General features: G+C 50.7%; 2 protein-coding genes across 2 annotated transcripts; one reads left to right on the top strand and one right to left on the bottom strand.

Moving 5' to 3' along the window:
- Window positions 1-333: 333 nt before the first annotated feature.
- On the bottom strand, window positions 334-19,499 carry LOC100898317 (choline transporter-like protein 2). The gene is made up of 12 exons (XM_003742539.2): window positions 19,413-19,499; window positions 17,228-17,306; window positions 14,805-14,982; window positions 3,811-3,933; window positions 3,636-3,714; window positions 3,196-3,292; window positions 2,886-3,072; window positions 2,461-2,787; window positions 2,104-2,326; window positions 1,905-1,997; window positions 1,501-1,774; window positions 334-1,397 (listed from the first exon to the last, which is right to left on the bottom strand). Exons 2-12 carry the CDS (start codon window positions 17,273-17,275, stop codon window positions 708-710), a joined length of 2,319 nt encoding a protein of 772 aa, XP_003742587.1. The 5' UTR covers window positions 17,276-17,306; window positions 19,413-19,499; the 3' UTR covers window positions 334-707.
- LOC100898465 (probable medium-chain specific acyl-CoA dehydrogenase, mitochondrial) lies at window positions 18,781-23,193 on the top strand. The gene is made up of 8 exons (XM_003742540.2): window positions 18,781-18,839; window positions 20,629-20,692; window positions 20,797-20,894; window positions 21,009-21,078; window positions 21,750-21,850; window positions 21,944-22,233; window positions 22,339-22,606; window positions 22,728-23,193. The coding sequence occupies exons 1-8, from the start codon at window positions 18,825-18,827 to the stop codon at window positions 23,040-23,042; spliced, it is 1,221 nt and encodes a 406-aa protein (XP_003742588.1). The 5' UTR covers window positions 18,781-18,824; the 3' UTR covers window positions 23,043-23,193.
- The last annotated feature ends 3,459 nt before the right edge of the window (window positions 23,194-26,652 follow it).

Genomic DNA, 26,652 nt, shown 5'->3' with positions numbered 1-26,652 from the left:
CCTGGTAGATCAGGTTTACGGGATCGGGGATAACATGAAATTGAAGCTTCAGGGTAAAACCTTGAGCTTACGCCCTGATATAACGTTTTCGAGTATTCCTAGGAGCAGGGCACCATAAGCCATAACTTCCAACGCCTGTGATCATCCTCTTTGTTCAGTGGAATGAGATCTCCACGCCGCAGATATTAATGATTCCAAGTGACAGACGCAATTTCCATTGCAGGTCTGCCTGCATTCGCAATCAAGGTTTCACGTGTGACCCCGCAAGCGAATTCAGCAATGCGCGACTGATTCGATTCACGTCAGCATTCATTAACGATGCATCGCAATACGAGTCGACGCTCAACTCGGATTTATTAAGGCAGTTCAGTCACATAGGTATATATATACAAATACTTGTCAATATTTTAAAATGCCTCGGTTGTTCAAATTGGACTTTCCAACCGTTGAAGTTATTCCTCGTGTGACTCATTCGTTTCCTCTTGAAGTTCTCGAGCAAACTCCGTAGTGGCTCAATCAAATTCCTTTCACACATCTTTTACAGTCGAATCCAAAGTTGTATGTACGAGCGTTTAAATATTTTTTACACGTAGTTTAAGAAGTAGAGCTACCCGGTGGAGTGAAGTCAGTGGCCGTCAACGATCCGCGACTCGAAACTTCATGGCTTGTGCATGAGAACTGGATATTCTCAAGCTACGATTCAATGCCTACTCTTGTTTTGGCGCGCTCGGATCCGTCGGCTTGACGTTCTTCTTCTTCAGGATGAGCATGAGTTCTTTAGACATGAAGTAAGGCTTCTCCCTCGAGCCGTCGTGGCGTTCGCAATCTTCCAAGAAACAGAGGAAGAGTGTATCTACCGCCATGTTGTAAACGTCGAAGAAACATGTTGCGATCACGTACGATCCGACCGCAATCAGGCACACGGGGAAAAGCGGGTAATTCAAGGTGGGTATGTATTCGTTGAGCCTTTCGTCGCTCGCTGAGAACACATAGTACGAAACCGCAGCCGAAGAACCCACGACAGCGAGCTTCGACGCCAAGAGGAGAAAGTCGGTGACCTTGTCTACCACAACAACGCGAACGATGTTGCGCATCAACAAGAAAAATGATTTTTTCGCGGATGTACAGAAGTTCTTGCCGTAAATCGCGCACATGATGTAGGCATTTCGATTGACGAAACGCAGGAAGTTCTCCAAACACCAACAGCAGCATCGACAGCAACAGATAATGGCTTTCGAGATCTCATTATCGTAAGCTTTCACCTTCTTCTCAAGGTACTCGATCACGGCTCTGATGAATGATACCACAGCGATGATTAGAGATCCGAATGCTAATGTTCCAAGATGATAACGGGTCGTGGTCCACATTGCGCTCGCGACGGTCAACGTCGGTATGTCCTGAAATCAACTCATAGACTCAGATAACTTTCTTTCTCATCGGGACCGAAACTTCCCTCTTATTCGACGAGAATGCGAAGTCGGAATAGATCGAGAATCTCACCTTCTTCTGACGGGTCCAGTAGTAGCTCGCGACGGAGGCAGCGAGACTCATTTCTCCGTAGGCCACGATGAAGGCGATGACCCAGAACAGCCCGAATGTATTGTATATGTGCGTGTAGTTCACGTGGGAGCTCAGGGCCTTGTCTCCAACCAGGCAGGTCTTGTTGTTGAAAGCAGAGTAGCCTCCCATGCCCTCGATGCATTTCTCGAAAACACTCGTGTTATTGGTCCCAGAATCGATGGCGGAGTCACCCGATGGCAGTGATATCAAAAGGCTGGAAATTGATTCATTGAATGATTGAATTTTTCCAAGAAATCCCACAGATATCAAATAGATGGTCCCTCGCTCCGAGAACTCGCAGCTTCGTCTCTAGACGTCGGACGAGATGCTCGGTCAATACTTACAGTGATATGCCAGCCCAGGCGAGGAATACGAAGAGCTGCAGGAGATAGGGGAAAACAGGGAACACCAAAGCCGTGGGCATGTATCCGATTGCTCTGCAAAAAAAGAGAGGGTTTCAACTTGGAGTCGTCGGTTCAAAAGCTTCGGGCCCAAGATAGCTCAGCCATTCGAGCTCCCGGAATCATCCAGATCCTGACTCACTTCGCAGCTTCCTTGATGAGCGCTATGGCGATCCGGATCCGGTTTCGGAGGAAAATGATGACGAATAGAAGGATGAAGAGTAGAATCGATGAGATCACGCCCAAAATGAGCCAGGTTTGCCGGCTTCCAGTGTAGTAGGAGATCTTTCGTGAGAATCCTAAACCTTCATCAGCTCCCGGTACTCCTTTCAGCGAAACATATTTTACCCAGGAGAACGCGGTGCCTGCGCAAATATGATGGTTGATCGACGTTAGACTCCCCTGTGTCGACCGGTGTGACGGATACGAGAAATATAATGAAAAAAAGATTTCTCGGAATAAATAAAATATACAAATTATATAAAAATATATAACTCACTTGCAATCAGGAGCGCCAGAATGCTTAGGATTCCAAGCCAGATCATCCACCCCGCAGCGAATCTCATGAGCACGATCCAAATTAAAGCAAACACCATGGAACACACCAAACCAATGAGGATAATTTTCCATGTGTTACTGAGATCGACCAGAAGACGCTCAATGTATCTGCGCGCATTGAGAATCCTGTCCATTTTTCGCTTCGCTTTCTCGACCAATTCGTCGCCGCTCACATCTTTCTTGTCTTCCTCGTCCCTGACAGTGAAAGTTTCGCCGATCTTGAATTCATCCGTCACTGTCGTGGGACTTGGGACGCAGCGGCCTCCGACTGGAAGATCAATCGACGATTCAGTCAGTTTCGAAGTACGATTCGAGAAGGAAAGCGGACTCATTACATTTCCCCGCATTATCGATGAGCTCACTCACTGCTAACGCTGGCGATGTAATAGTATGCGCAACTGGCGGGCTTCCCCGTTGTGAGCTCCGAGATGGATTTCGACATGTCCGTCCCGGGAACACAGATCATGTGTCGTTTTATTTCCGCGGCGTTCTCGGGATCCGACGTATAGCTCGTTGTGCTGAACGTCTTCGTCGGGCATTGCTCCACGCACACCTGTATCGAATGAAAGCCTCTGAGTGATCGGCTATGCTCGATGAAGCGCCCGAGCATCGGAAACTCCCTAAACATAGAGAGCTACGGAACGGGGATCGCTTGATCGGGAGCGCCAGATCTCACCTGTGGTGTGCGACATTTTGCGCTTGGTATCCATTCGTCGGTCTCGAATTTCACCTTACACTTGAATAGATCAAAGAAGAAGAGATAGGGCTTCTTCCTGGAAGAAACAAACGAGGACCTCAGTGGCGTACAGCGAGAATCAATCGAGCGTCCCGCACGCCCTCAGTTCCGTGAGGAGGTGAAATGCGTTGAGAGGACTCGGAGCTAGAGGACGTTAAGGGTTCGACGCGGATCCGGCTGATCACGACGCCGACGCCTATTCTGATTTCAGAGATGCACAGTACTATTGCTGATCGCTATCGACGTCAAGCTCTTGTCAGAATCGCATTTTTTTCAAACATGACACAGGGGATATGGCTCGTGACTGCCGCCTCCATTCGCTCTTCAGCCCAGACGGATGTAATCTGGGAATTGACCCTTTGTTTATCTTCCTAACTCACTCATTCTCTCCGGTACCACAGAGGTTTCCATTGCTGTCCGAAGGATGGATGACGCGCTCTATGTTGCCATTTTTGATCGCTAAAAATAATTGCGTAAATGAAGTGTAGGATTGGCATTGTGGACTCGAATCGATAAGAGATAACCTTTCGAGTAGGAGAATTTTAGATGACTCACCTAAAAACGCAATGGCTCCCCATCCTATGACGAATACGATGAAAAGTATGAGGAAAAGGACATCGGTGCAGCTCCTTCGGAAGACTGGACCTCTGAATTCCGGGTCATACGGAGTGGGTTCCCCTGGAAGACAGAAACCGGGTTCAGTATTCACAGATTCTCATCGAACTCTTGCTTGGCGTATGCTCCTGCATCCGTGTCCGATTCGGAAAACCGATGCCCGGAGGCTAGATCGGATTTTACGCAGGGAGTCGTCGTTGTCGGTGGCCACGAGGTTGCTTTCAGACTCCGTTCCGGGTCGGCCCGAGCTATTCATGATATCCAAGTTTTAAATACAGCGTCAGCAAGTTCCTTGACTCGTCTGACAAAACAATCTCGAATGCTGTCCCTATTGGTAGCGGTAACAGCTCTCCAGCCGTCCGAGGGTCAGGTCTATGGGAGCCCGTAGCGAAGAAATTATTCCGCTCGTGACCGGCAGAACATATGAAACCCTTATACGAATCTAATAAAGCACACGGCGGATAGAACAATTTTTCTCTCAATGGGCGAGTCGATCTCGATCCAATCACCCAATCAATTTCATGATCCCAAGGTCGGGGAGGGTCCTGAGACGTCCCGACCGAATCAATGAACCACATAAAGGCCCAATAGCCTTTTGATTGTCCGTCTATTGAAGCGTCACTGGCAGGCTACGACCATTTTACTTGAGTTCCACGGCATCGTAGTCGTAAATGATTATTGGTACAAGCCTGACTAGATTCGTCCGAATGCCGAAGTCTATCGTTTGACAGAGTCGTGATTCGTCCTACCTATTCTATCAGAAGCGAGATCGACTATTTTCGGCGATGACAAAGCATACAGTCACCGCTGCGACCACCCATTGACAGCGTAGTTGAGAGTTAAGAGTCGAGTTTCGTCAAGAGCGTGACAACAAAGGCTGTTCTGAACAACAATCCTGTCACCAGGCCATAAACAACTTGTTGCTAGAAGACAATTCTCTAGATCAACGCTCACTTAATGATGCGCTGAGACATCGACGCAACGCTATTGAGTTTTTTGTTCTTATATCTTACTCTGGGGATCCTCCGTCTGACACGGATACGAATGAATTGGGGTTCCCCGAATCCGCTCAATATTTCAATATTCAATTTAATGTTTCAGCTCTTCGCACTTTTTTTCTCCAAGGTAGAGCGGCCTAATAAGACATTCGCAGATCATTCGCAGGATACGGGAGGCTCAACGATAGGAGTGTCTTTTCTTTAGAGCAATGGACTGCCTAGCCGAGACGAAAAAGGGCCACTATACATCAGATCACCGTGGCTCTCTCGCGATCACGTTCGGCCCCGGGAGGCTCGGACCCGAATGACGGTCCCGGCGTAAGTCGGTCGCTGAACTAATCGAAACGAGACTGATCCGGAGATTGGTGAAGTTTTCCCTTATCGTCTCAAATTCGAAAGCTTCCCATGAATGACTGGGTCGGAGGTCGGACCTCTACGAGAATTCCGATGGAAACGCGTTCGATAATAATTAACCCACCTTCTCCTCGACGTACTTGATCGTACCGATGCTGAAGTCTGGGTCTGCACATGCCGGCGAAACTTTGCTCAGCCGGAATTCACCGCTGTCCTGGGAAGCGACTCCCAAGCGGACTGACTGCTACCAGAGGGCGCCGCGCGGAACAAACCAGAAAGACATCGACGCATCGAAATGCGAGGAAGAAAGAGCTCACGTGGTTCGCGAAACAATGCGAATCGACTATTGAGAATTCCACGGGGATTCGTGAAAATTTGCAGACACCAGGCGCTCCCAGGGTGACTCAGATCGATTGGGCTTGTGTGATACGATCATGGAATGTTATCGCGTAGGTCGTGCCGCACAGAAATCATCTCCTCTATTTCCCTTGAGAGAGCTACCCCTATGGATTCATAATGGCCTATATCAGATTTCGTCGCGAAATCGATACGGCTCGTCCGAGATGAGCTTGAGCTGATCTTAGTCACTCAGCCGAAAGCCACGTAGACTCACCGTGAGACATTTCCTCTTACTCCAGAGACTTCAGAATCGTATTTACAGCACATGAGTGGCAACGGATTTCAGAAGAATAGCTCAGCGATATCGAGCGGGATATCGCAGTGACGCTGAGTCACAAGTGCTGACGACCCGAGCCTCTCGTCGTGTCAAACGAAATTCTCACCGAGTCTCACCGAATGAGCGAGAGTTATGCCTGATTGAAGCCGTCAGCACGGGAACACGGATCTGAGTTCTGCTCCCGCTCTCCGAATAACTGAGTTTCAAGCGTTCGAGTCCCTGAATCAGCTTCTGCACTGGGAAGCTTTACGCGGAATCCAGATCAAACAGCTTCCCTCAAGCCGCCTGACAGAGTTACGACAAACCTCTAATCCCGATAAAGTGTCGATTCGAGATTGTGGCGATGGAGCTATTGTCGCCGCTTGAGGGAACTTGTGAGCTCACCGGTCGATCTCAAAGCGAGACGGGGCGATCATTCAGCGTACACCAATCTCGCAGAGCCGGGAAAATGGAATCGTCGAATGACACAACTTTCCCGCTGATACAGGGAGCTAACCCTTCCGGTCCAAAAAAGCCCGTATCCTCGACCGATGAGTTCATCGAGATATCCTCCTCTGCTTGAGTTTTCCACTTTACACACTTTATGACTTGGACTTGAAAGATCCAGATACAGCTGACATCTGACAGATGGAATTTTGATCTCAACTCTCCCCTCAGGTTTAGTGGGCAGCTCACCGTATACGGGATCGGGAGTACCGGCGAGTTTCTCCAGGTGACGTTCGACATTCGTATCCGCAGCGTGAACCGCCATCGCGGCCGAAGTTCAGCTTCCAAGCGCAGGATTGCTTTTCTAGAGAGTATCCGCTCTCTGAGTGGACAGCTCACCGCGGCGCAGGCGATCAAGGCTCACTAGGGCAACTACACGTTACCCACGCAGAGATTCCAAGTAAATTCCCGATCGATGAACGCGCGCCGTCGTCGGAAGTTACGGCTGAATAGAACGCACGCCGCGCAGAAGCAAACTTCGTTGTTTCTCCGGCGGCTGACTCGAAGAGAAAAAAGTCACTTCAGACAAACCGCGATGCGCGGGCGCAGAGGCGCCCGCGGCCGCCAGCCGCTGATGTCGAAGCGGGAGTGATGGCAATTTTCGTCTTCCAGTGAGTTTGCTCGGTACAAATCACTGCAGCGAGGCACATACAGAAGCTTATTTTCTGGTTCGGAGGAGATTTCCTGGCTCCAGCACCAACAGTACGATGAACATCAACCGCGCACCGGAAAGGAACGAAACACGCCGAGATACGTTTGACGTCGGTCAATCGACGACGCTTCGGAATCCAAGAGAACGCTTCCACTTGGAGAGGAAGAGCGGGCCCCGAGTGTTCCGTCCAAAGTATCGAGTTTTCCGCTCTGTTTCTCTCCTGGAGAGTGCTTCCTCTCGACTCGAGAGACCGAATTTTGCTCTAGTTATTAGCTCAAACACACGGGATCTAAAGTCGACGCTAAATGAAAGCTTGCGTGACCTGCCAGCCGTCAACAGTCTGACTCCGAATGCAAATACGGCAGATGACTCGAGCTCGGATGAACGCGGTCTAGTGCGACAGAACATTGACAGTTGCTCGCCTCCCTGTTCGGTCACATGCCTATTGCCTATTGTAAAACGACGTCGTCGTCGCCATCACGACCATTGTCATCGACATAATTTCCGTCAGAGCCGACTTCGGCAAAGTCATGTCGGGGCATCGTGTCCGCGAGCTCTCCGTTGATCTCTAGAATGTTTCGATACGCCCGTCACCCGCGCTCCAGAGAGAGAGAATGACGAATGCGCCTCCGATTCTGGGACTGACGGTGCGTCTCGTGCGTCTCTGGTAGTGAGGCTGTGTTGTTTATGCGATCGACGGAAGGGCAGACGGACAGACAGACAGACATCGTTGCCTAACAGAGGAGCGATCAATGCGGTCGGAAATTATGACCGCTGCTTGCTCGAACGTATCATTCGTCCCCTTTCTTCTCTGGAAAAAGCCATCGGGTATTCTGGAGGAATGTCGGGAGTATTTATTCGCAGCGCCGACATTGCGCGTTAAGAAAAAAAACGTATAGCATTCCTGAGGCACCGGAGCCACACAGAGAATGATGGCAATAAATCGCGCACTGGGAGATGGGTGGGGCGCGGTAAAAAAATTAAGCAAGATCTCCTAATCCATTCTTTTACTGTAACAAATCGTCGTGAAAGACTACTCAAGGTCCGAATCCAAGACGGGACGCGCCCTTTAAATTCCGAATTTCTCCTGGAAATTTTTTTAATCCACTGTCTCGGCCGGGTTCCCGGAGTTCTCAGGTACCCGAATAAGGACGAGGAGCAAGCCGGATAGTGGCACGAGAGATTTCTCGGTTCCCAGCGTACATTTTCGAAACATTCGAAGTCAGTGATTTTTACTAGGCTGCGACAAACTTCGGAGCGTTTCCGACTCTCTGAATTCCACTGGGCGTTCCGCTCCGACAGAGGAGACTTCCACAGTCGGGGACACTTCCCTTGAATCATTGTCGCATGGAACGGAACCGGGATTCGCCGCGATATCACCCTTTTCGAGTTTCCGTCAGCAGCTCAGAGAACTTCCAAAGATTCGTGCGAGTGCATTTCGCAGCCCGGGGAGATTGTTCAGGCCCGGATCAGGAAGGGCCACCAAATGCTCTCAGTGAATGCTAGGGCCAGTCTGATATCAGGCTGCAGTCCAAACAATTCGGCGAACACTTACTGTATCGAATGACGTCACCGTGACCCTTGGCATCGTGATATTGCCTGGTCGGCTCCAATGATTCATGGTGGGTCGTCACAATCCGCGTCGTGGTCCAAGTCAGGGCGATCTGATTTGAATCCGTGGTCCTCATTCTCATTTAAGTGGATCGGCTTCAATCCGGATTATCGAGCGACATCGTTGACTGTGTAGTGAGTGACGACAACACCGACCGATAACAACAATCAATACCGACCCCAATAGGCTGCGAGTCGGTCGCAAGTGATACCTAAGTAAGCAGCATTCGGGGCAACGAGTTCTTCTGGCGCTCGCATCCGAAGGGAATGCTGCTCAAGATTTCCTTTGTCGACAGAAATCATGAATATACAGGCCAGTTGCTGATGCTTGTGCGCATGTGAATCATTTGGCACAAGCTCAACAGCGGCGCTCACTGACTCAAATCATGCATAGTTAGCGTTCCTATTCAACTAACGAAGCCCTGGATCTTTTCCAGCGACAGCATTTCATACCGCCAAAGGAATGAGTCGCTCAGAGAAACGCGAATAGGAGCAAAGAGCCCTTGTTTTCCCCCACGGGTCGGGTGGGCTTGCGATCGATACGAATTATCACCCAAACTCTGGCCGAATAAGGAGGACCTCCGTGCTCCTGATGTTTAAGACTCGATCCGAACTCACGCTTCATTGGTAGAGGAGCTTTCCCAATGCCGGGTTTCGGCATATCGCAAGTATCGCCGAAGGAAGCGTTGCGGGAGACAATTAGATCAGTTTCGAAAGTTAAAATCCCAGCATCACATCGAGACGGCTATTGCCCACATCTCGGGTACGATCAGAAGCGATTGATGTTGTTTTTGTTGTCAGCCAACCAGAATATGCAAGTGCGACGCTCCACCTATTGTTTCAACGTCAACCTCTCAGTCTAATCCCAGCGCTTGGCGTGCTTCACACAACATCGATTCCAGAGCTCTCGCAATATATTCGCGAGCTGGTGATGCTAAACGCCACAACGGCTTCCGTATTGAGCGGGAAGATCTTGTAATAGACCTATCGGCCGTTCCATGGTGAGAACTCTCGCTGGGGAAAAGTCTGGGCGAAGCTCCCAGTGGCGGCCCTCAAAAGCCGAAGCTAGATAAGCACACGGGGAGTTTCTATTCTGATGTTGACGTTTGCTGCTCGACTCCCACTCAAGGTGTCGACTGGTGGTTGCTGTCGCGGACGCTCACGTTGGGATGGGTTCTGTGAAGCCCAGCTTCCACTGTCGCTTTCCGTAGTGACTAGCAGAGCTTTACTCGCGAGGTCACGGGCGGATCCGACCATGAGGTGCAGAATTTCTGCCCGACAGTGACAGCAGATAGATTTTTCGCGCTGCACACTTTTCCAGGACGTGACCGGATTCGTTCCGGCCGAAACGCTCAAGCGTCATTGTAATTTTGAATAGTTTTAGACGGTTCTTCAAAGGCCTCCTGCATCATTTGTCGACGTTCAATTGACACAACGGAATTGATTCATGGACGATGTCTCGCAACGATCGGGACATGGGAGTCTTTCCGTTGAATTCTCGCATCACTTTCGCGACAAAGGCAATTTTGAAATTCGAAAAATCTGCCATGTGATTACCTTGGAAGGGAGAAGTTTCAGCACCGCCAGATTATACAACTGCTTCAATCGAGGAATCCCACTTCCCACTCGCAAACCGCATTTTCGGAAACGTTCCTCGGAACCTCTTGCGAAAGACCTCGGACGACTCAGAAGCAGCCTATAATCGAAACACTAGAGGTTGCCGCTTCCCTGTATCGAAGGCCCGCTTAGGCAAATCTACCATTTGGATCCCATCCGACTAGGATGGGCAGATCAAATCTACCATTTGGATCCCATCCGACTAGGATGGGCAGATCATGGATCATCTTCCCTTTTTGAATCATATGATCGCGGCCTCCGACTCTTACCGAATCGAATGTCATAGATGAGCTGAGCTCAGGACGTCACGGATCCAAGTTCGATTTTCTGTTCCAACGTAGGGCCGATAGCATGGACAGACATGCGACAATCCCAGATCGTCCCGCAGTCTCATGGTGCGGAATCGCATGTGCTGCTCCGGAGCTGGCCTTCCTGAGTGAATCGTTCGCAACATCCGAGGCTCAGTCTCACGAATTACGCGAGTGCCCGACAATTCTCTGAGAGTTTGATGACAGCAGAGGAAATAATTGACATTACATCAAAGAGGAATTGCTTCCCATCCGGGTAGAAGAGTTCATGGGCTGCTTTCCAGAAAGTCGCGATCGCGGTGTGTCACCGAGCGCTTTGGTTCAGGAAATTATGCTCAAATACCACAGCGACGGGCAACAAGCATGACGTGGACAGCTGCGCAGTGAAGTCGGATGTTCTCTTTTCAGCTTGGCACCGAGCATTGTCATTCGCGAAGACCCGAAAAATCGAGCGATGAGACCTACGTCGCGCGCGGAAAAAAGTGAAAGTGGTTGGATCCCTTCCAGACCGACGTCCGATGAGTTCGATGCACTCGGAAGGCTATTCGTTTCCAGAGGAGAGTCGCGGGGAGGACGAGGACCGAATCGGGGCTCCGACGCGATACGTGTATGATTTGTTCTGATTTCGGAAACCGCAGGAGCGGGCACGATTGACGCATTCCGATAGACTTTGGACCAGGGGTGTCAAAGTCGAATCTTCGGCGGGCCACGAAGGAGCACTGGGAGAAGCCGGCGGGCCACATCCACAGATTTTTTCGACATTATTCTTAATTCACGCTGTTTGCGCGGAAAGCTGGAGGGAAACACATAAGTATATGCATGATGAGTCACAATCGATTCTCGATTTTTCAGAGTCGACTCGTTCTATTCGCGATTCGAAAACTACAAGGATATTATCCCATGGAATTCCCGAGGATCGGCCGCCTCTTTGACACCCCTGCTATAGACTATCGGGCATGAAGATGAACTCCTTTCCCAATGAACTTAATTTCGTTCACATTGCGTTCGGGTGGGGGCGATTGGCGGAGAAGGGCCGGAATGTGAGATTTCCAAGAATATATCCAAATAACGCGAAGCTCACGAAGAGCATTAGCCCTGCGCGCGGACCATCTGATCCCTCTCAAGTCACGCAATCAGCTTGGCGACTTTGAGTTCTTCTTCCTGATGCAAGCCTTCCTTTTGCTGGCTTCATGTCCGAGTGCTCTGTTCGGACCTAGTCACGATCCACTTCCGGCTATTTGATTTAAGCGTGACCCTTTCTCCAAGAACCCACAGTCTCTCTGAGTGCCAGAGACAGGCTGCCGCTATGAAGTCAGCCGCAGCCAGCAAAGCACCGAGGATCGAGAAGAAAGATCAGATCGGGAAATTGTTCGCTCGTGGAAGACTTCTCAATGACTAGAGAATGCTGGAATGCTGGCTAGTCTAGTGAATGCCGCATCGTACGGAGTCGAGGCTGTGTCATCGTTCCATGACCGAGAGAAAAGAACGACGCGTCAATTTAGTCGCTTGTAGGGCAATACGGAACAGATCTCCCGACGCTCCGAGCAGAGCACTTCCTTAGTAAGGAAACAGCTGACTTTCACTATCGGAGACACGAAGCGAACGGAATCCATTCACTCACTGAGTGAGGATAGATTCGATGACAGCAGCAGATCTCGCGATCGTGATGGCGCTCGAGGGGAAAGTTCGATTCGAGAGGTCCCTTTGAGTTCCGAGGTTTTGTTCAGGATTCATCGAAGCTGATGGAAACCTACCATCTAATTTCCGTCTCCTGAGGATCCGATCCTGGGGTGGGACATAGCAGCAACAGTCTGCGATGCAAGACATTCTCCAACCACAGCCTCCGCTCCTCAGAACTCATCAGTAACTACATACTAGTCCATCTTGAACGACTTCAGCCTTAGAGATTCACCATCATCACAATGAGACATTTCTGAGCTGAATAGTCTGTGCAGCTCGCATGGTGTTCTGGCGCTCACCGGGACAGGGATGACCCGGGAAAGGGGGATGCGGATTTCTCTTGCGGAAAGAGGGCTGAACCACAATTGCGATGGACAGCCAGACCGGGCGGGTGAGTGAGTGGGAGAGCGCCCGATGAAGGCAGATTTGTCAAGAACTACTATCATTCTCGACGAGGTGTTCATCAGTGGAATGACCGCGGACAGCGAGCCTCATTCCCGACCATAGGTCATTCCTGAGAGCATCCGGATATCTTCACAAATCGAACTGCTGCCAATTTCTAATGAGGGCCCATGCATCGGCCCTCCTTCCCTCCCGGTCGAGCTCGATGACCGCGTCATGATGCAATGCGTGTTTGAACAGCTTCGGCACAGCCCAGATCAGGATCGCTCGCGATCGGACCTTTTCCGATGACGCTCCATTCGGAACACAAGCAGCAATCGATTAGAATGTCTCAGGCTCGATCTGCCTCGATAAAAGGAGGATCTCTACGGTGCCGTATCTTCTCGCGCTCCGTCCAAGTTTTGATGGGCACGATTGCGGGCTGTCTCCGCGAGAAGACGATCGCGAACCCGATACTCTCAGATCCGAGCCGAGATTCGGCGTATCTTCTTGACGTAGATAGCCGGGAGTGCAGATCCGCGGGAGATTTTAATTATTCTCGATAGGTTCATTTTATCGAGAGTACAGAAATTGTGAGGCTCCATCAGCTCCAGAAAGACACTCCCAGCGAGAGGGTAAGGCATCGGACGCAACTATCCATCGAGTCTTTTGTCGGGTGCTCATCCTCGCAACGATACTCTTCACTGGTTTCTTTCGTCGGCCTTGAGTCACTTTCTTGCTTCGTAAGACTGAAGTCGTCGAACTTGATGGCATCGGCGGCCTGAGCCATATGATAGACGCGCGGCTCCTGTTGATTTCGTTCCCGCCCGTCGTCGCTTCGACGCTCCCTCAAGCAGGGGCGTACGCGGAGGGGGGAGGGGGGGGCGGGGGGGGTAAAGGGGCTATAGCCACTCCCCCTCCGGAAAAAATCCTTCATTGCATGTGCCATGTGCATATGCCCTTGCCCTCAGGCCAGCTCTGGAACGCCGCAATGTTCTTGAAAACCTCCGGAGGAGATCTAGGAGGCTGGGTGCGGATTCGCTCCAATTTGTTAGCGATTCTTATTCTTCTCCCGGGTATTTCGCATCTGAACTCTGGGGTCCGCTGTCTGTGACTTGGAACCGCGACAGATTCGATCAATCGAGAACACCGGGAATCGAAGGCAGTTTTTTTTAGGAGTTTCAGACGACCGCTGCGGGGACGTCTCAACCATCGATCGCGAACTCTTGGTTCGAGGGTGAATCCTTCCGAAATAAATATTTTTCGCGAGATGCGGTCGTTTTGACTGACGTTCAAGCAGCGTTCGGACGTACTTCATCGACTACCTCCGTTAGCGTGGCGCCCTCATGATTAGCGCGGTTCCGGCTCAACTGATGCAAAATCGATGATGTCTTCGGAGGTATACGCACCAAACGAAGCATGAATTAGAACAATCTTTGGTATCGAGCTGTGCTCATTATATGTGTGCCCATACTTTCCGCCACTGATAGCGAGCCTGTGGTGGTCTCGACGTCGGGTCACATCAGGTCGCTTCCGGGCTGACCTGGTGATGGATCCCTAACAGTGAACGTACCTACTCTCCCCGACAGTTGTTGCTATCAAAGCGCGACGTGCTGAATACGGAACATACAAACGATACACGTTCCAGGAAGTAACGCTCTGGCTTTCATGAATGCTGGAGAATCGAAGATCACTCGCAGGTAATTCCCTCCAAAACATCGCTAATATGGGCAGGGTAACATTCAGGGTTTCTTCTCTACGGACCTCCCTGCCCCTACAGCGAGGCGGTCATTGTGAATTCCGGGTCACACTGACTCAGGAGGAATTCCCCGTAACTCAGCCGAAAACCAGCACGCATTGACCGATCCAGGATCGGAATATGGCGTGCTGCTGACGTAGAAATCTCGAGGTCGTCATCAGAACGAGTCTTTCGCGCTCATGAGATTGATCCCTGGGTCGCGGTTCTCGACGTTCTCGCGCCGGCAAAATAGCTTTCATTCCCTCATTTCTGTGAAAGCACAAATCTCTATGTCCGCGGACTCAGTGCAAGTCTAAAAGGTATTCAACTTTCGAGCCCTGATGCGATCCGAGGCTGTTTCAGCTTTGAGGTTGATCAAGACCTTCACCCGAGGCTCGTTTCACATCCGCGTAAATCATATGTCCGCACTCACCGTACTGTTCATCGTACTCGAAGTCGGGTTCCATTTTGTAAGCAGCGTCGAGCTCCTCCCAATTGTCAGCCACGAGGATCTCCTCTTCGACAGGTTGAGGTTCCGTGGGCTCAGCCGCTCTCTCAGGCATCTCCACCGCAGAGAGGGATCCATTACTCTGATCACCCATTTTCCAAAACTGAAATCAAAGAACTAAGTCATTTTCGTGATGTTGAATCAGCGACGACTCACGTCAATATTCTGGTTCCACAGGACGAGACAAGTCCTCATCGGGAAGGTCTCGCGGGTCTCCCGAGACCTTCCACCAAAAATCGACGGAGTCGCTCCTTCAAGATCTGACTTCAGAATTTTCGAGTCTGCCCTCGGCATAGAACCCGCGGCGTGGCTACGGCTCGCTCCGTTCTTAGTTATTCAGCGAGGAATAGATCAACATCGCTAATCACCTCACTACCGATATTCACGCCAGTGTATCTACCGCGATCTAAGTGCAGGAGTTGTATCTCCGTCCGACCACCGAGAACCGGAGCGATCCTGGTACCTCAATATACATATTTTTCGCTGACTCTCGCTGCTGATTCGATCGGTACCTCAGGAAATCAAAGGTGGGCAACACCCTTCTGTGCCCGCCTTTCCCTTCTCCAGAGGAAGCCTAGGTGCTATGAATTCGCTCTGCTAGGCCGAAAACCTTGTCGTAGATCGGGGACGTTCTCTCGTCGGTGGATGGGGATCGATAGATCAAGAGCACAAACCTATAGTGTGGTTAGATCGATACCTTGATTCTGAAACATTTGTTTCACAAATCACGCTAATCTTTAGGTGATTTTCCGGGAAATAATCAGTCTTTCGTCACTGGAAATCAGCGAGGGTTTTCGAAATTCTCATCGAAGAACTCACGGCGAGGGTCGGGACAATAAGATGGCTTCAGAGCTGATCTATTTGAGTTTCGAATCCATTCGATTGAGCGTGTCGAGTTTTTCTCTTGGGCTCGTCATACTGTCAAATCATCTCTCTGATCAGATATTCCAGAGATGGTACGCAATATCTAGTCGTGGGGCGGATATTCGGAGCGGGAGAATCGACAATGTCACACTTCTCCAATCCAGGTGAATCAGCTCCGTCTGACGTTCCCGCCAAGCGGGATGGGACACGTACTTGTATTATCTCGAAATCAACCCGAAGTACCGAGGAAGCTTTATGAATTACCTCTCTCAGGCAAAACGACACGTCTACGATCGTGGAGTCGGATTACACTTGCTGATATGGGGAATAATCCTGGCGCTGTCTAAGAGCGCGTTCGATGGAGGAGTGTCGATCGAAGGAACATGCTTTATGAGAGTTGAATTAGCACGAACAGCCTATGAGGGTGAACTGATTTCGGCGTCCGAAAAGTACGGCGGCAGCACTTCTCCAGCGATGGTCCAAGGTTCTCAGAGCGCTACCGCGGTTCTCGCGCAAGCGATTCACGCCGCCGCCAAACGTATCGGGTTCGGGAACACGGTTCGCGCGCGGGAGATCAATAGGACCCGTCACGAGACGCTCCTCGGCGGAAATTCAATCGTTGACAGGCTCACAAGTCCGATACAAGAACAAGATCGATTTCTAGACGACAACTCCAATTTGCAGGTCGCCGGGACCCAGTTCCGAAAACGCTCTCGGAACGAATGCGTGCTGTACTGTGAGCAACGGGTGAGGCCCCTCGCAGAGGGCTTCTCATAAACAGAATGCAGCGCCCTCTCTAGAGTTCTGCCGCCAATCAGCAACAAGTCGTACCGGACCATACACCCTGAACTTGCGAAACCTCTGTTGGGTCATGACTCCGACCCCCATTCGTGGGATGCTTGAGAGCTCAGAGTAGGATCGCTCGCCAAGACGGGGGTCCCAGGTACCGTGGAAGAGATCCTTCGCTCGGATATTATCCTTCCATGGTATGAGTGCGAGTCAACAGCGGAGTGCTTTGACAGCGAATTTCAGCTCTGGGTCGGCGGAATGAGGTCAATCGGGGAGCTAGCCGCCCGGACTTTACGCCCTCTGAGATGACAGCCTCCACAGACACTGGACAATATTTAAACTATGGACGTATTCGACTAGATCTCAACCCATGAAATGAGGAGGCGGAAAGAGCAAGTTGTCACGAGAGCAAGTAGCGAACGATCGGTGGACATCACTATACCTTCCCTCCCGAATTCGAGAATAGACGGTGCACTATATAGTTATGTTGTACGGGGAAGGTCCTCTCCACCAGGAGGCGGTGAGAGCTGACTATTCCATCCAGCCCGGTGTACCATCTGCTTGAGGGAGTGCTTGGAGAAGACAGCACGGTCGTTTCCGGAAGAAGATGATCCAAAAAGATAGCGGGCAAAAAGGGGTACCTATTCGAGATCCGACACTACGGTAGAGGAACCGCTCCGAGTTGAAGCACTCACCTCCCACCACTTGCGTTGGCCATCGAAGTCGTAGCGTCGGTTCTTCATTCTCAACTGAGACAACCGGAGAGGCGAGATTCTGGAAGATAGAATATCGCGTTAACTTTGATTCGGTGTACATTCCCAGACACACTTTCTCTGCCGATTCGAAACTACGCTCACCCAAACTCGGGTATGCCATCTTGTGAACTCCGCTATCCGGATGAGGCCGAGCGATTCGTCACACGAAGAATTTCAGGTCATGGGGAGATGTGCCAAGCACATCCAAGAAGCCTCCGACGGGGCTGACGGATTGCGAACGAGCCCGTGTAGGCTCTGAATTCGCGGGAGTGAGCACGGAACATCCGTGATGGCCGCCCCGATGATGCAAGCAACAATCAAGACATGTCGGACATTGCTATCAGGAAGGAACCCAAATCGTATTCATCGTATGCAAGGCCCTGTCGTGAATCCTGGAACCTGGAGAAATTCCGAATGCGATCACCGCGCCCGCGAATGAGCTCGGATCACTTCTAGGTCCAGAGTTGTAAGTTCAGATTCTGGATCCGCATGACTCTCAGCTCTCAGCGAATCAAAGGATCGATCCGGAGAGCTCTGTACTTAGGTGTCTGCATCGTAAGGAGGTGTCTCCTAGCATGGAGCACTTCGTGAGACACACCGCTTCAGGTAATGAACTTCCTCTCATGAAGAACTCGCTCAAATAATGAGACTTCCGAGGAACGAGCCCCCTTACGTCACGTCGTTATCGTCGGACGGTTTCTCCTGAAGGGGTCCCTCTCGCGGGAGTTTCTTTACCCGAGAGAGTTCTTAAAATAGGACATTTGATATCTGTGGGGAACCGCTGCACGTAGCTTTCGCCATATGCTGCATATTCACGCGCAATGAGGGCTCCGTCATATGAGGAAATTAACGGTGATCATGAGTCCACATATGTCAATGATTGCCCGAGTTATCTCCGAGGGCAATCAGACGGGGAATCCTCCCGGACCGGCCATCCCTCTGGAAGCCCCTCTCTTACCATGGAGGAAACCACACATAGGAATGCCGAATGAAATACAAAATTTTCCAGCAGTGTGAGAAGAGAAGCTGCCCTCCAGTGCTACACGCATACGAGAGGAAGATGAGCTTCTTGAATGTTCTAGCAGGGTCACGGGATCTTCGGTGTCAACAGGCTGGACACCGAGAGCCAAGTCAGAAATGTCGAGACGGCAGTTGAAGAGATTTGCAAGACTTCCTCATCCTATCCAAGAGCGGATTAGCCCGGCTCTAATGACATTTTCGTTTACAGGGTCGGACGGCATATGCGCTCTCCGCCTTCCGATTATCATGATTACGGAGCTGCGGTTTTAGGGATGTCTAAGAATCAAGCCAAGTCAAGCCGAGAGCGAGCGATTTCGTGCTTTAAGAGAAAGTTTCGGGAGCTCGCCTACCGCTCAGAGTATTGGTAGCGAGCGTCGCGGTGCCGACAGATTTCCCGCTTATCGTGGTCGCCGGCTGGCGCTTTCAAAAAATGGCGCCCTGCTCTTTCCGGCCGCAGCTCTCCTTTCGTTCGCGTGCAATTTGGCCACAGTCGTCAGAACGATCCCCAACCGCAAGAATGCTGTCCTCGAAGGTACGCCACTTTAGGCAGAAATCGACTTATTGTCTCATGAATTCGTGATCTGTTGGCTGATATGTTGCTCCGTAGAATACGTCGCGTGTCAGAATTTTGAGGAATTCATGCAATTGGGCTCGATGTCACGCATCGGTCAAAGTCATCTAAAAATAGTTGTTTTTATCCCACCTGTATTTCTACAACATCGCACTCTAGCTCGCCCAAACTAGAAATTGCAAGGACTCTCATTCTCGAATTTCACTGAGGCTGTCCGTGATCGAGCTCAGTTTCGTGAAAGTTGAGTAGATGATCGTCGCCGCTTCGGGCTTGGCGTGGCAAGCACAACAAGTGTTCCGGTATGGAGAATCGGTACTCGATTCTGACAATCATAAGCCGAGTTTTACCCCATGTCGGTCGCGAAAACTATCGAACGCCACATGATGCGCTCAAAGACAACACGCAGAAGTAATCTTTGATTTATGCAGGGCTCAAGTTCTACCACGCCTATGTACAATACAGCGTTTTTCCGCGCTATTGGCTTGCAAGGCTCCGTATTTCTCGCTCGGGAATCGAATCTTGGTCCACACTCACCAAATATTGTCGAATCGCCTCAGATCTGAGCCCACTGTGAACTGCCGAAACTCAAATCAAACAACTTCACGAGCGTTATCCGCTCGCTGTACGTCACATGAAGGAGGCCTCCCTCTTCGTAGCTCCAACGAGCAACCGCTTGATCCGTCTACTTCACTCGCCGACTGTTTTGGCCACAGCTTCTGCTGGTGCCGCCGCCACCACCTTCGCCACCACGGGCAGCAGCTATACAGACAACGAGGCTCCAACGAAACGCTCAATCCACAGACAACTGGGTTTACGTTCATGCAGACGCTGACGTCGTTGATCGCGGAGTGGCGGTCTCTGAAACAGGCTGCGGAAGCGAGTTTTCACGAAAGTCGCCTCGACATCATTTTACTCGGCTGATTCCATCTCCCCAGAAGTTTCTTGAGTCATTTTCTTCCTGTGCTGATGAGTGATGCGGCGTTCCCTTGTTTCTTTTTTTTTCGTTTCTCGCCGGCTCTGAGAGCCTGGCGACATCTGAATCGGTTGACTAGAACAATGAACGATGGATTGCGAGAAGCGGAAAGGAAAATCATTACTCCTGCGAGGCCGCTCGCCAGATTCGGCGCTCTAGGAGGTTCTCTGTGATGAGCTCAGCTTTGGAACAATATTTCATTTTCAATCCAATTTCAAGCCTCGTTTATTGCTGGCAACAACGGGGTGGGGGAGATAGTTTACATAGGTAAGCTTTGATTAAATCAGGAGCTTCACGTATGCGTTCAGACATTCTTCTGAAGTCTTCTGCATACGCGAACACTCGATTCATCAGCGACAAGTTTGATTGATGAGGTCACGGATCAGACACACCACCGATCGGGCTCACATGCGTCTTCGATTGGAGTTGAGAATGAAAATCGAATTTTACCCTCGGAGAGCATTTGCGACCTAAGACGACCTGTCAACTCTCTCGTGACCGAGGCGGCCGGGCGGTTATAAATATCTCTGACGAGCCAAATGCGTTGCTCTGTGTAGAAGAGTCGGTTTCCGCTTGCCGCTAATGTTCCTCCCTTGCGTGATTCCTATCGATCAACGATTTTCGAGGAGCCCTTTCGTCGACATGACTCTATCCATCGAGGACTGACTGTATCTTGCGCGCACTGATTCTCACGACGTGTTCACGTAGCTTCCGAATGCGCAGCTTCATAATGAGATGGCGGCCCGTCTGTAATGATGAAATTCTTCGTCTTCTCAGGTGCTCAGGGTTTTGCCCGCGCAGGCCAGACAATGCTTCCGGTCGATGTCTGGAATCAGTTTCGGTAATGACAGAAAGCATTCAGACTGCATGACTCTCACTGATAGCTGCGGTAAAAGCGGATTCTATTCCCCGAAATACTTTCTCAGCGTTGATCACCCTTGGCAGATCTGACGGATGAACAGCGAGAGATGCAAACCCTGGCGCGAAAATTCGCTCGGGAGGAAATTCTGCCGAAAGCGGCTGACTACGACAAAACTGGAGAGGTAATTATACAGACTCAGTAGAACCTGATGACGTCGTGTTCTCGGACCCGACGCTCCCAGAACGCAGGCAATGCTTTTCCGCTAACTTTCTTATCGAGTTTTCATACATTTCAGTTCCCATGGGACATCGTGAAGAAAGCTCATGAAGTCGGTCTCATGAATCTCGGCATTCCGCAGAGTATCGGTAAGCGCTCCGGGGAATCTAATTCGATGAATCCATGGAGTCATCCACCCATTCGATAGATACCTGATTCGTACTAACTTGCCTCACGACCGGGAGGAGGAATTCGGGAAATGCGGTAGCGACTGATTGCGCGAATCGATGAAAAACTCGGAGCGCGAGTAGCCGCTTGGACGCTCTTTGAGCGAGTTATCCGTGACTGCCAGTACCGGAGTCCAGAGGGGGCAAAGATCATGGAACAACCTTTGGCAGGCGAGCGATAGCGCGGGAAGCTTTAAGAGAGCTGCGTTTCCCCGAGTCATGGTGTAAATGACCGCGCACTTTCCGAGTCGGAACTTCACGATCATAGAGACGATTGCTGATACGATTCCAGCTGGATGGAATCGATCTGGGTTCATATCGGGCTCCGCGAAGGAATGGCGACAATTGAATCTCAACGAGATTTGAACTCTGTAGGCGGTATGGGCTTGGGAGTTTTGCCTTCCTGCATAGTCACTGAGGAACTTGCCTGGGCATGCACTGGTATCTCAACGGTCATTGAAGCCACCGGACTGGGGGTATGAGAACCGCAACTTTTTCTCCAAGTGGATCTCACCCCGAGCTCAGCTAAGGCTTTGTAGAGACGGAAGATTTCCGAGACTATCCACGCAATAAACGAAAACTACCGATTGCAGGCGGATTGGGCCTCGGAGTCTTCGAAGATTGCATGGTGGTCGAAGAACTTTGTTACGGCTGCTCCGGTGTAGCATTAGCAATAACTTCCACTGAGCTCGCGGTGCGTTCTGCTTTTTCGAAATCAATGGTGGATCATATATGAACGATTGTGCCCGGTTGATCACGATTTAAAACATGGAAAATGAATCCCCAGCAAACTCCCGTCATCCTGTCCGGCAACCCCCAGCAGCAGAAGAAATACTTGGGACGATGCCTCGAGGAGCCCATCGTAGCTGCTTACTGCGTCACTGAGCCCGGAGCCGGATCCGATGTGTCTGGGATCAAGACTAAGGCAGAGAAGAAAGGAGACAAATGGGTTGTCAACGGACAAAAGATGTGGATCACGAACGGCGGTGTCGCGAGCTGGTACTTCTTGTTGGCCAGAACGAACCCTGACCCCAAGTGTCCGGCATCGAAGGCCTTCACAGCCTTCATCGTCGATAGGTGTGTTGCGTGAATTCGAAACCTACCCGGGCTTCGTAGGATGTTCGTTTCTTTTGCGTCTCTCCTGCTCACTATCGAATCGACTGGATGAATTTCTCGTTCCAGGGACTCCAAGGGTTTGACTCCGGGTCGCAAAGAGATCAATATGGGACAACGGGCGTCAGACACTCGGGGCATCACGTTCGAGGATGTTGAAGTGCCGGAGGAGAATGTACTTCTTAAAGAAGGAGACGGTTTCAAAGTTGCCATGATGACATTTGACAAAACGAGGACACCTGTCGCTGCCGCGGCCACCGGCCTCGCACAGAGAGCGCTTGACGAAGCTAAGAATTACGCCCTTGAGAGGAAGACTTTCGGGAAACCGATCGCCGCGGTAAGTTCCCCGGGCGAGAGAGAGATTTCTCGGCACTATCACGTGGTCGTCGCTCATTCTGAATTCCGACTCCACATGAGTCTCCAATCGACTCACTAATTCCTCTTTACTTGGGCTCCAGCACCAAGCCGTCCAGTTCCTCTTGGCCGACATGGCGATTGGCGTCGAGGCCGCACGTCTCACCTGGCAGCGGGCGGCATGGGAGATCGATCAGGGCCGAAGGAACACCTACTACGCCTCGATTTCGAAGGCTCTGGCCTCCGATGTTGCCAACAAGTGTGCCACGGACGCGGTTCAGATTTTCGGTGGAAACGGATTCAATACTGACTATCCCGTCGAGAAACTGATGAGAGACGCTAAGATCTACCAGATTTACGAAGGAACTTCTCAGATCCAGCGCATGATCATCGCCAGAGAGATGATGGGGGGAAAGTAGTCAGGCAGATTCCTCTCAGTCAGAAAATGTCCCGAACGGCGAACATCATGTTACGAGAACCCTCGTACGGAATCATACCAATATCTTCCGGTGAATGACCGTAGACATTATTATTCTTATTGACCTTGCAATAAAGATATGATATGTTTTTCCTGGTGAGTGTTCAATGGCTGCTCCGAGAATCACATGCGCATCTATGCCTCGAGGCTTCTGTTTCTCCTTCGACCTTGTTTCCTCCATTCGTCAGTGGACGAAAGGAGAAATCTCATTGGCTGCATTTGGAATTTTTATCGGAAAAGAAATAGAGGCCTCTCTGTACTTCAGAGGCTGACTGCATCAATCCAGCGAGGGGGAAGTCGCAGAGAGCCTAAGAAGACACTTTCATTCTGAGGATAGAGAGCTCTCTATTGATTTCAATGGGCATCACAAGAGAGCGGGTTCCATAAGCCGGAAGAATAGGACCTCTTGGATCGAAAAATATGTTGGGTGTAGGAGGGGATGGGTAGAGGAAGTAAGGACGGTGGCGCTAGGTGAAATATTTTCGGGAGGAGCCTGACGAGAGGAGTTCACCCTTGGTGCTACAGAGATTGGGCCTGGAACCCCTGCAGTACACGAGGCCAAGATCAACCGCAGCGACCTAGTCTCCGCAGACGGATGCACTTTCTCTGCACCCTCCCGTCTGCGAAAGGGCTTCGAGGACGAGCTCCCATAGATCTAGATACGTTCCCCGCCTGAATCTGTTCATCATAGCGCCTGACGGACCGACGCAACCGAGGTCGAACCTCGACTTATATCAATAATTGGTGCGCGTTGTTGCGACGTAAGTTGAGGCGCGACTCAAATCGAGGGAGGATGCTCCGAGGAGCTAGAAAACGCTTTCATACGGCCCGGATAGCGTAGACGGGGTTTGTATGTTCATCGCTTGGCCGGTTAATGGTCTCATTCAGAAGACATTCGATTGGTCTTACATAGCAACAAGTCATGAATTCAGTCTTTCTCTTTTCGGAGAAGAACTTATCTGAGCAACCTGCTCATCATCGTCTCCTGACTTGATGTCGAGCCAACACGATTTCTCGCTCTCCAATGCCGTAGGGGGGAAGGGACTCGTCTCGATCCGTCGGACACAAGGTGTCAACGCTGGTGATCGCTGACGTTGCCGCCCCCAATACTTCGACTCATTCGTACCTGCCCGATGTTCTGTCTCAGTCTTTCCGTCACGTATTTTTTTCCGACATCGGGTCGTCGGAGCTACACGTGTCATCAACTGCGCGGGCGAAGACGACCTTGAGCCCACGTCGCGCGTCGACCTACTTTTTCAAGGGGTGAATCTTGGGCTTGCAAACCAAAAAGTCATAGACGCTTTTCGAATCTCCGGCATTGATGACTCTGGAATCTGCCATGCGGAGAGAACTCGATGAGGGGAGTCAGAATGTACTAAAAGCAGAATGACTGGGACTCAAATTTCGCCCAGGATCATGGTCATAGGAACTTAAACCGCTCAAACGAAATAATTGTACTCGAGTGGCTCGAGGGGAACTCTCTGACCTGAGTTCCCGAGCTGGAGCTGAATCGATACTGTGTGATACGATTCTGACGACTTCGATACTTCATAATGACTGGGCGATTTAAATTCCGATTCGGCCAAAGCACGAATTCACTCACCTTGAAGGGTCCGTTGGCCGAGAATGTTTTCTGGTGGAACCAGAGCGTCAAGCACCATGAAAGAGTAAGACCAACAATTTTATAGTTTGACCGTCGGAAGCGGAAAATTCTCCCGATCACACGTAATCTTTCCCCCTGAGTGGAAGTGCCAGACTCTGCGGATCGATGGGTTTATCGAGTACACTGAGAAGGGCTCGCATAATCTTCGATTCTATGAGCACTGAGTAATCGGAAGTTCTCTTTGAGCGGCTCGGCTGATCGCTCCATGATCCTTGTGAGCAGTCCCTGTTCAGCTCAGAGTCCACGAAGGATTCGGCGAGCTTGGACATGCTCCTTGCCCACGTTTTATTAGTAATCCTCGAGAGCCAGTCTCTTTTCGTCGGAGCCCAATTCGTTACCGAAGAGAAGGGTTTGTTCCGAAACCTACGTTTCCAAGCTCCCCAGTCCACCGGTTCAAGCTCAATTTTGGCAGAATTGATTCCAGAGCCCATCATTGTCCACTGCATTCATCTCAACTGTGTGGAGCTCGAGAAAGTGTCACAAGCTTCGAGGCAGGAGGCGCGGAAATTCGCTCGCAGAGTGTGGTATGATGCCAGAACGCCTGTCGACGCTCTCGCAATGTTTGTCGAAGCTATCGAAGCCGCTCAAGGGAATGATGACCTCATTCGCTGCTACCGCAACGTCGCATTCTGTCTGGGCATTTACTACGATTGATAGCAACTTATTCAAGGCGAGTGAAGACCTCAGCGCTTCTCGGCAGCTTCCTGTCGAATCGGCATCGTTTCAGCGACGACGCGAATCATGTTATGTCTCCTGATGTTCCACGGCAATAAGTCAAATCAGCATCTTGCATCCGTGCAGACCTGAAAACATTATGGAGGATCCCTCAGGAATTTCGTTGACAACCCGAACCTGTGACCGACGATGGTTCTAGGCGCGGAAGCAGCGGCGGAATCGATGAGAGCAGCGCTTTGTCCAAGGGGCGTCTTTGGTTCCACATTCGTTTGCTCGATTCAATGGAGTCAAGAATGTTGCGGTTTGCATTCGACCTTCGATGGCACAAATCGGACTATAGAAGTTGAGCCCCACGAATTACTTACATCTGTAGCCCTATTCAAGTCCATTTTGCACCGCTGACTCACGATACCCTCATCCATATATCACCGCGGGAAATATTAGCAGTTTTCCTAGCGGCCTTAGACGCCGGATATCAGAGCGGGAGCATTCTTATCGGTGAGAGCAGACGGGATATCGACGCTTGGAAAGCAGGTTTTGGCCTTCGGACTACGATGTGTGATTTGAAGATCGAGTTTCTTTCCTCATGTCCGGTCAGATCCTTTCGTCTTGAAGCGTTCTCGATACCCATACCCGTCCAGTCCCCGGACAACGATCGCTGGGTCCAGCGGCAGCCTTCTATCGGGACTCCTTCCTGATCGAAGAGAAAAGTTTTAGCGGTGCGTAACCACAGATCACTGAAGAATCAAGGTCACGGGCTGGGAAAATATTTTTGATCGTATAATAGTGCAAGTTTTTTTCCGCGCTGAATGGTCAATATACTGCATTCAAGGACTGCAAGCTTCAGGGCTGTCCTCTCTTTCTATGTCACCGTTCATCAGATGCGCATGATTAGTTACATCCAAAATCCACATGTATAGAGCTCCGCCCTCTGAAAATGAGTGCTCCGAAGTCGCGCAGCTCAGGATTCTAGAGAGAAACAAATATCAGAAGTGAGGAACCATCGGAGGACTTCGAATCCAAGTTGAGTTTGACGTGGTGCCGCAGCGTAGAGAGCATTCTCACGAGTATTCCATGGACGGCGGCCGGACAGATGCAACCCCCTCAGCTGCCAAACGTTTTCACCTCCTCAGCCAAACAGCGGGGTCGGTGCGGCGCTCACCGACCAGCGGTGAGAGGAACGAAAGCAAGTTGCTATCTGCCTCTTGTGCTA

The sequence above is a fragment of the Galendromus occidentalis genome, unplaced genomic scaffold, assembly GCF_000255335.2.
Source record: "Galendromus occidentalis unplaced genomic scaffold, Mocc_1.1 scf7180000077427, whole genome shotgun sequence".
Lineage (NCBI taxonomy): Eukaryota > Metazoa > Arthropoda > Arachnida > Mesostigmata > Phytoseiidae > Galendromus > Galendromus occidentalis.
This window is presented reverse-complemented; position numbering and strand designations above follow the sequence as displayed.

Excerpts from the sequence above, each read along its gene's own strand:
- LOC100898317 (XM_003742539.2), bottom strand. The coding sequence starts at position 17,275 with ATGAAGAACCGACGCTACGACTTCGATGGCCAACGCAAGTGGTGGGAG. Across the intron at positions 2,327-2,460 it reads TCTGGCGCTCCTGATTGCAA|GCACCGCGTTCTCCTGGGTA; the intron begins GTGAGTTATATA and ends ATATTTGCGCAG. Across the intron at positions 1,998-2,103 it reads CTCATCAAGGAAGCTGCGAA|AGCAATCGGATACATGCCCA; the intron begins GTGAGTCAGGAT and ends CTTTTTTTGCAG.
- LOC100898465 (XM_003742540.2), top strand. Across the intron at positions 21,851-21,943 it reads TAACTTCCACTGAGCTCGCG|CAAACTCCCGTCATCCTGTC; the intron begins GTGCGTTCTGCT and ends ATGAATCCCCAG. Across the intron at positions 22,234-22,338 it reads ACAGCCTTCATCGTCGATAG|GGACTCCAAGGGTTTGACTC; the intron begins GTGTGTTGCGTG and ends TTCTCGTTCCAG.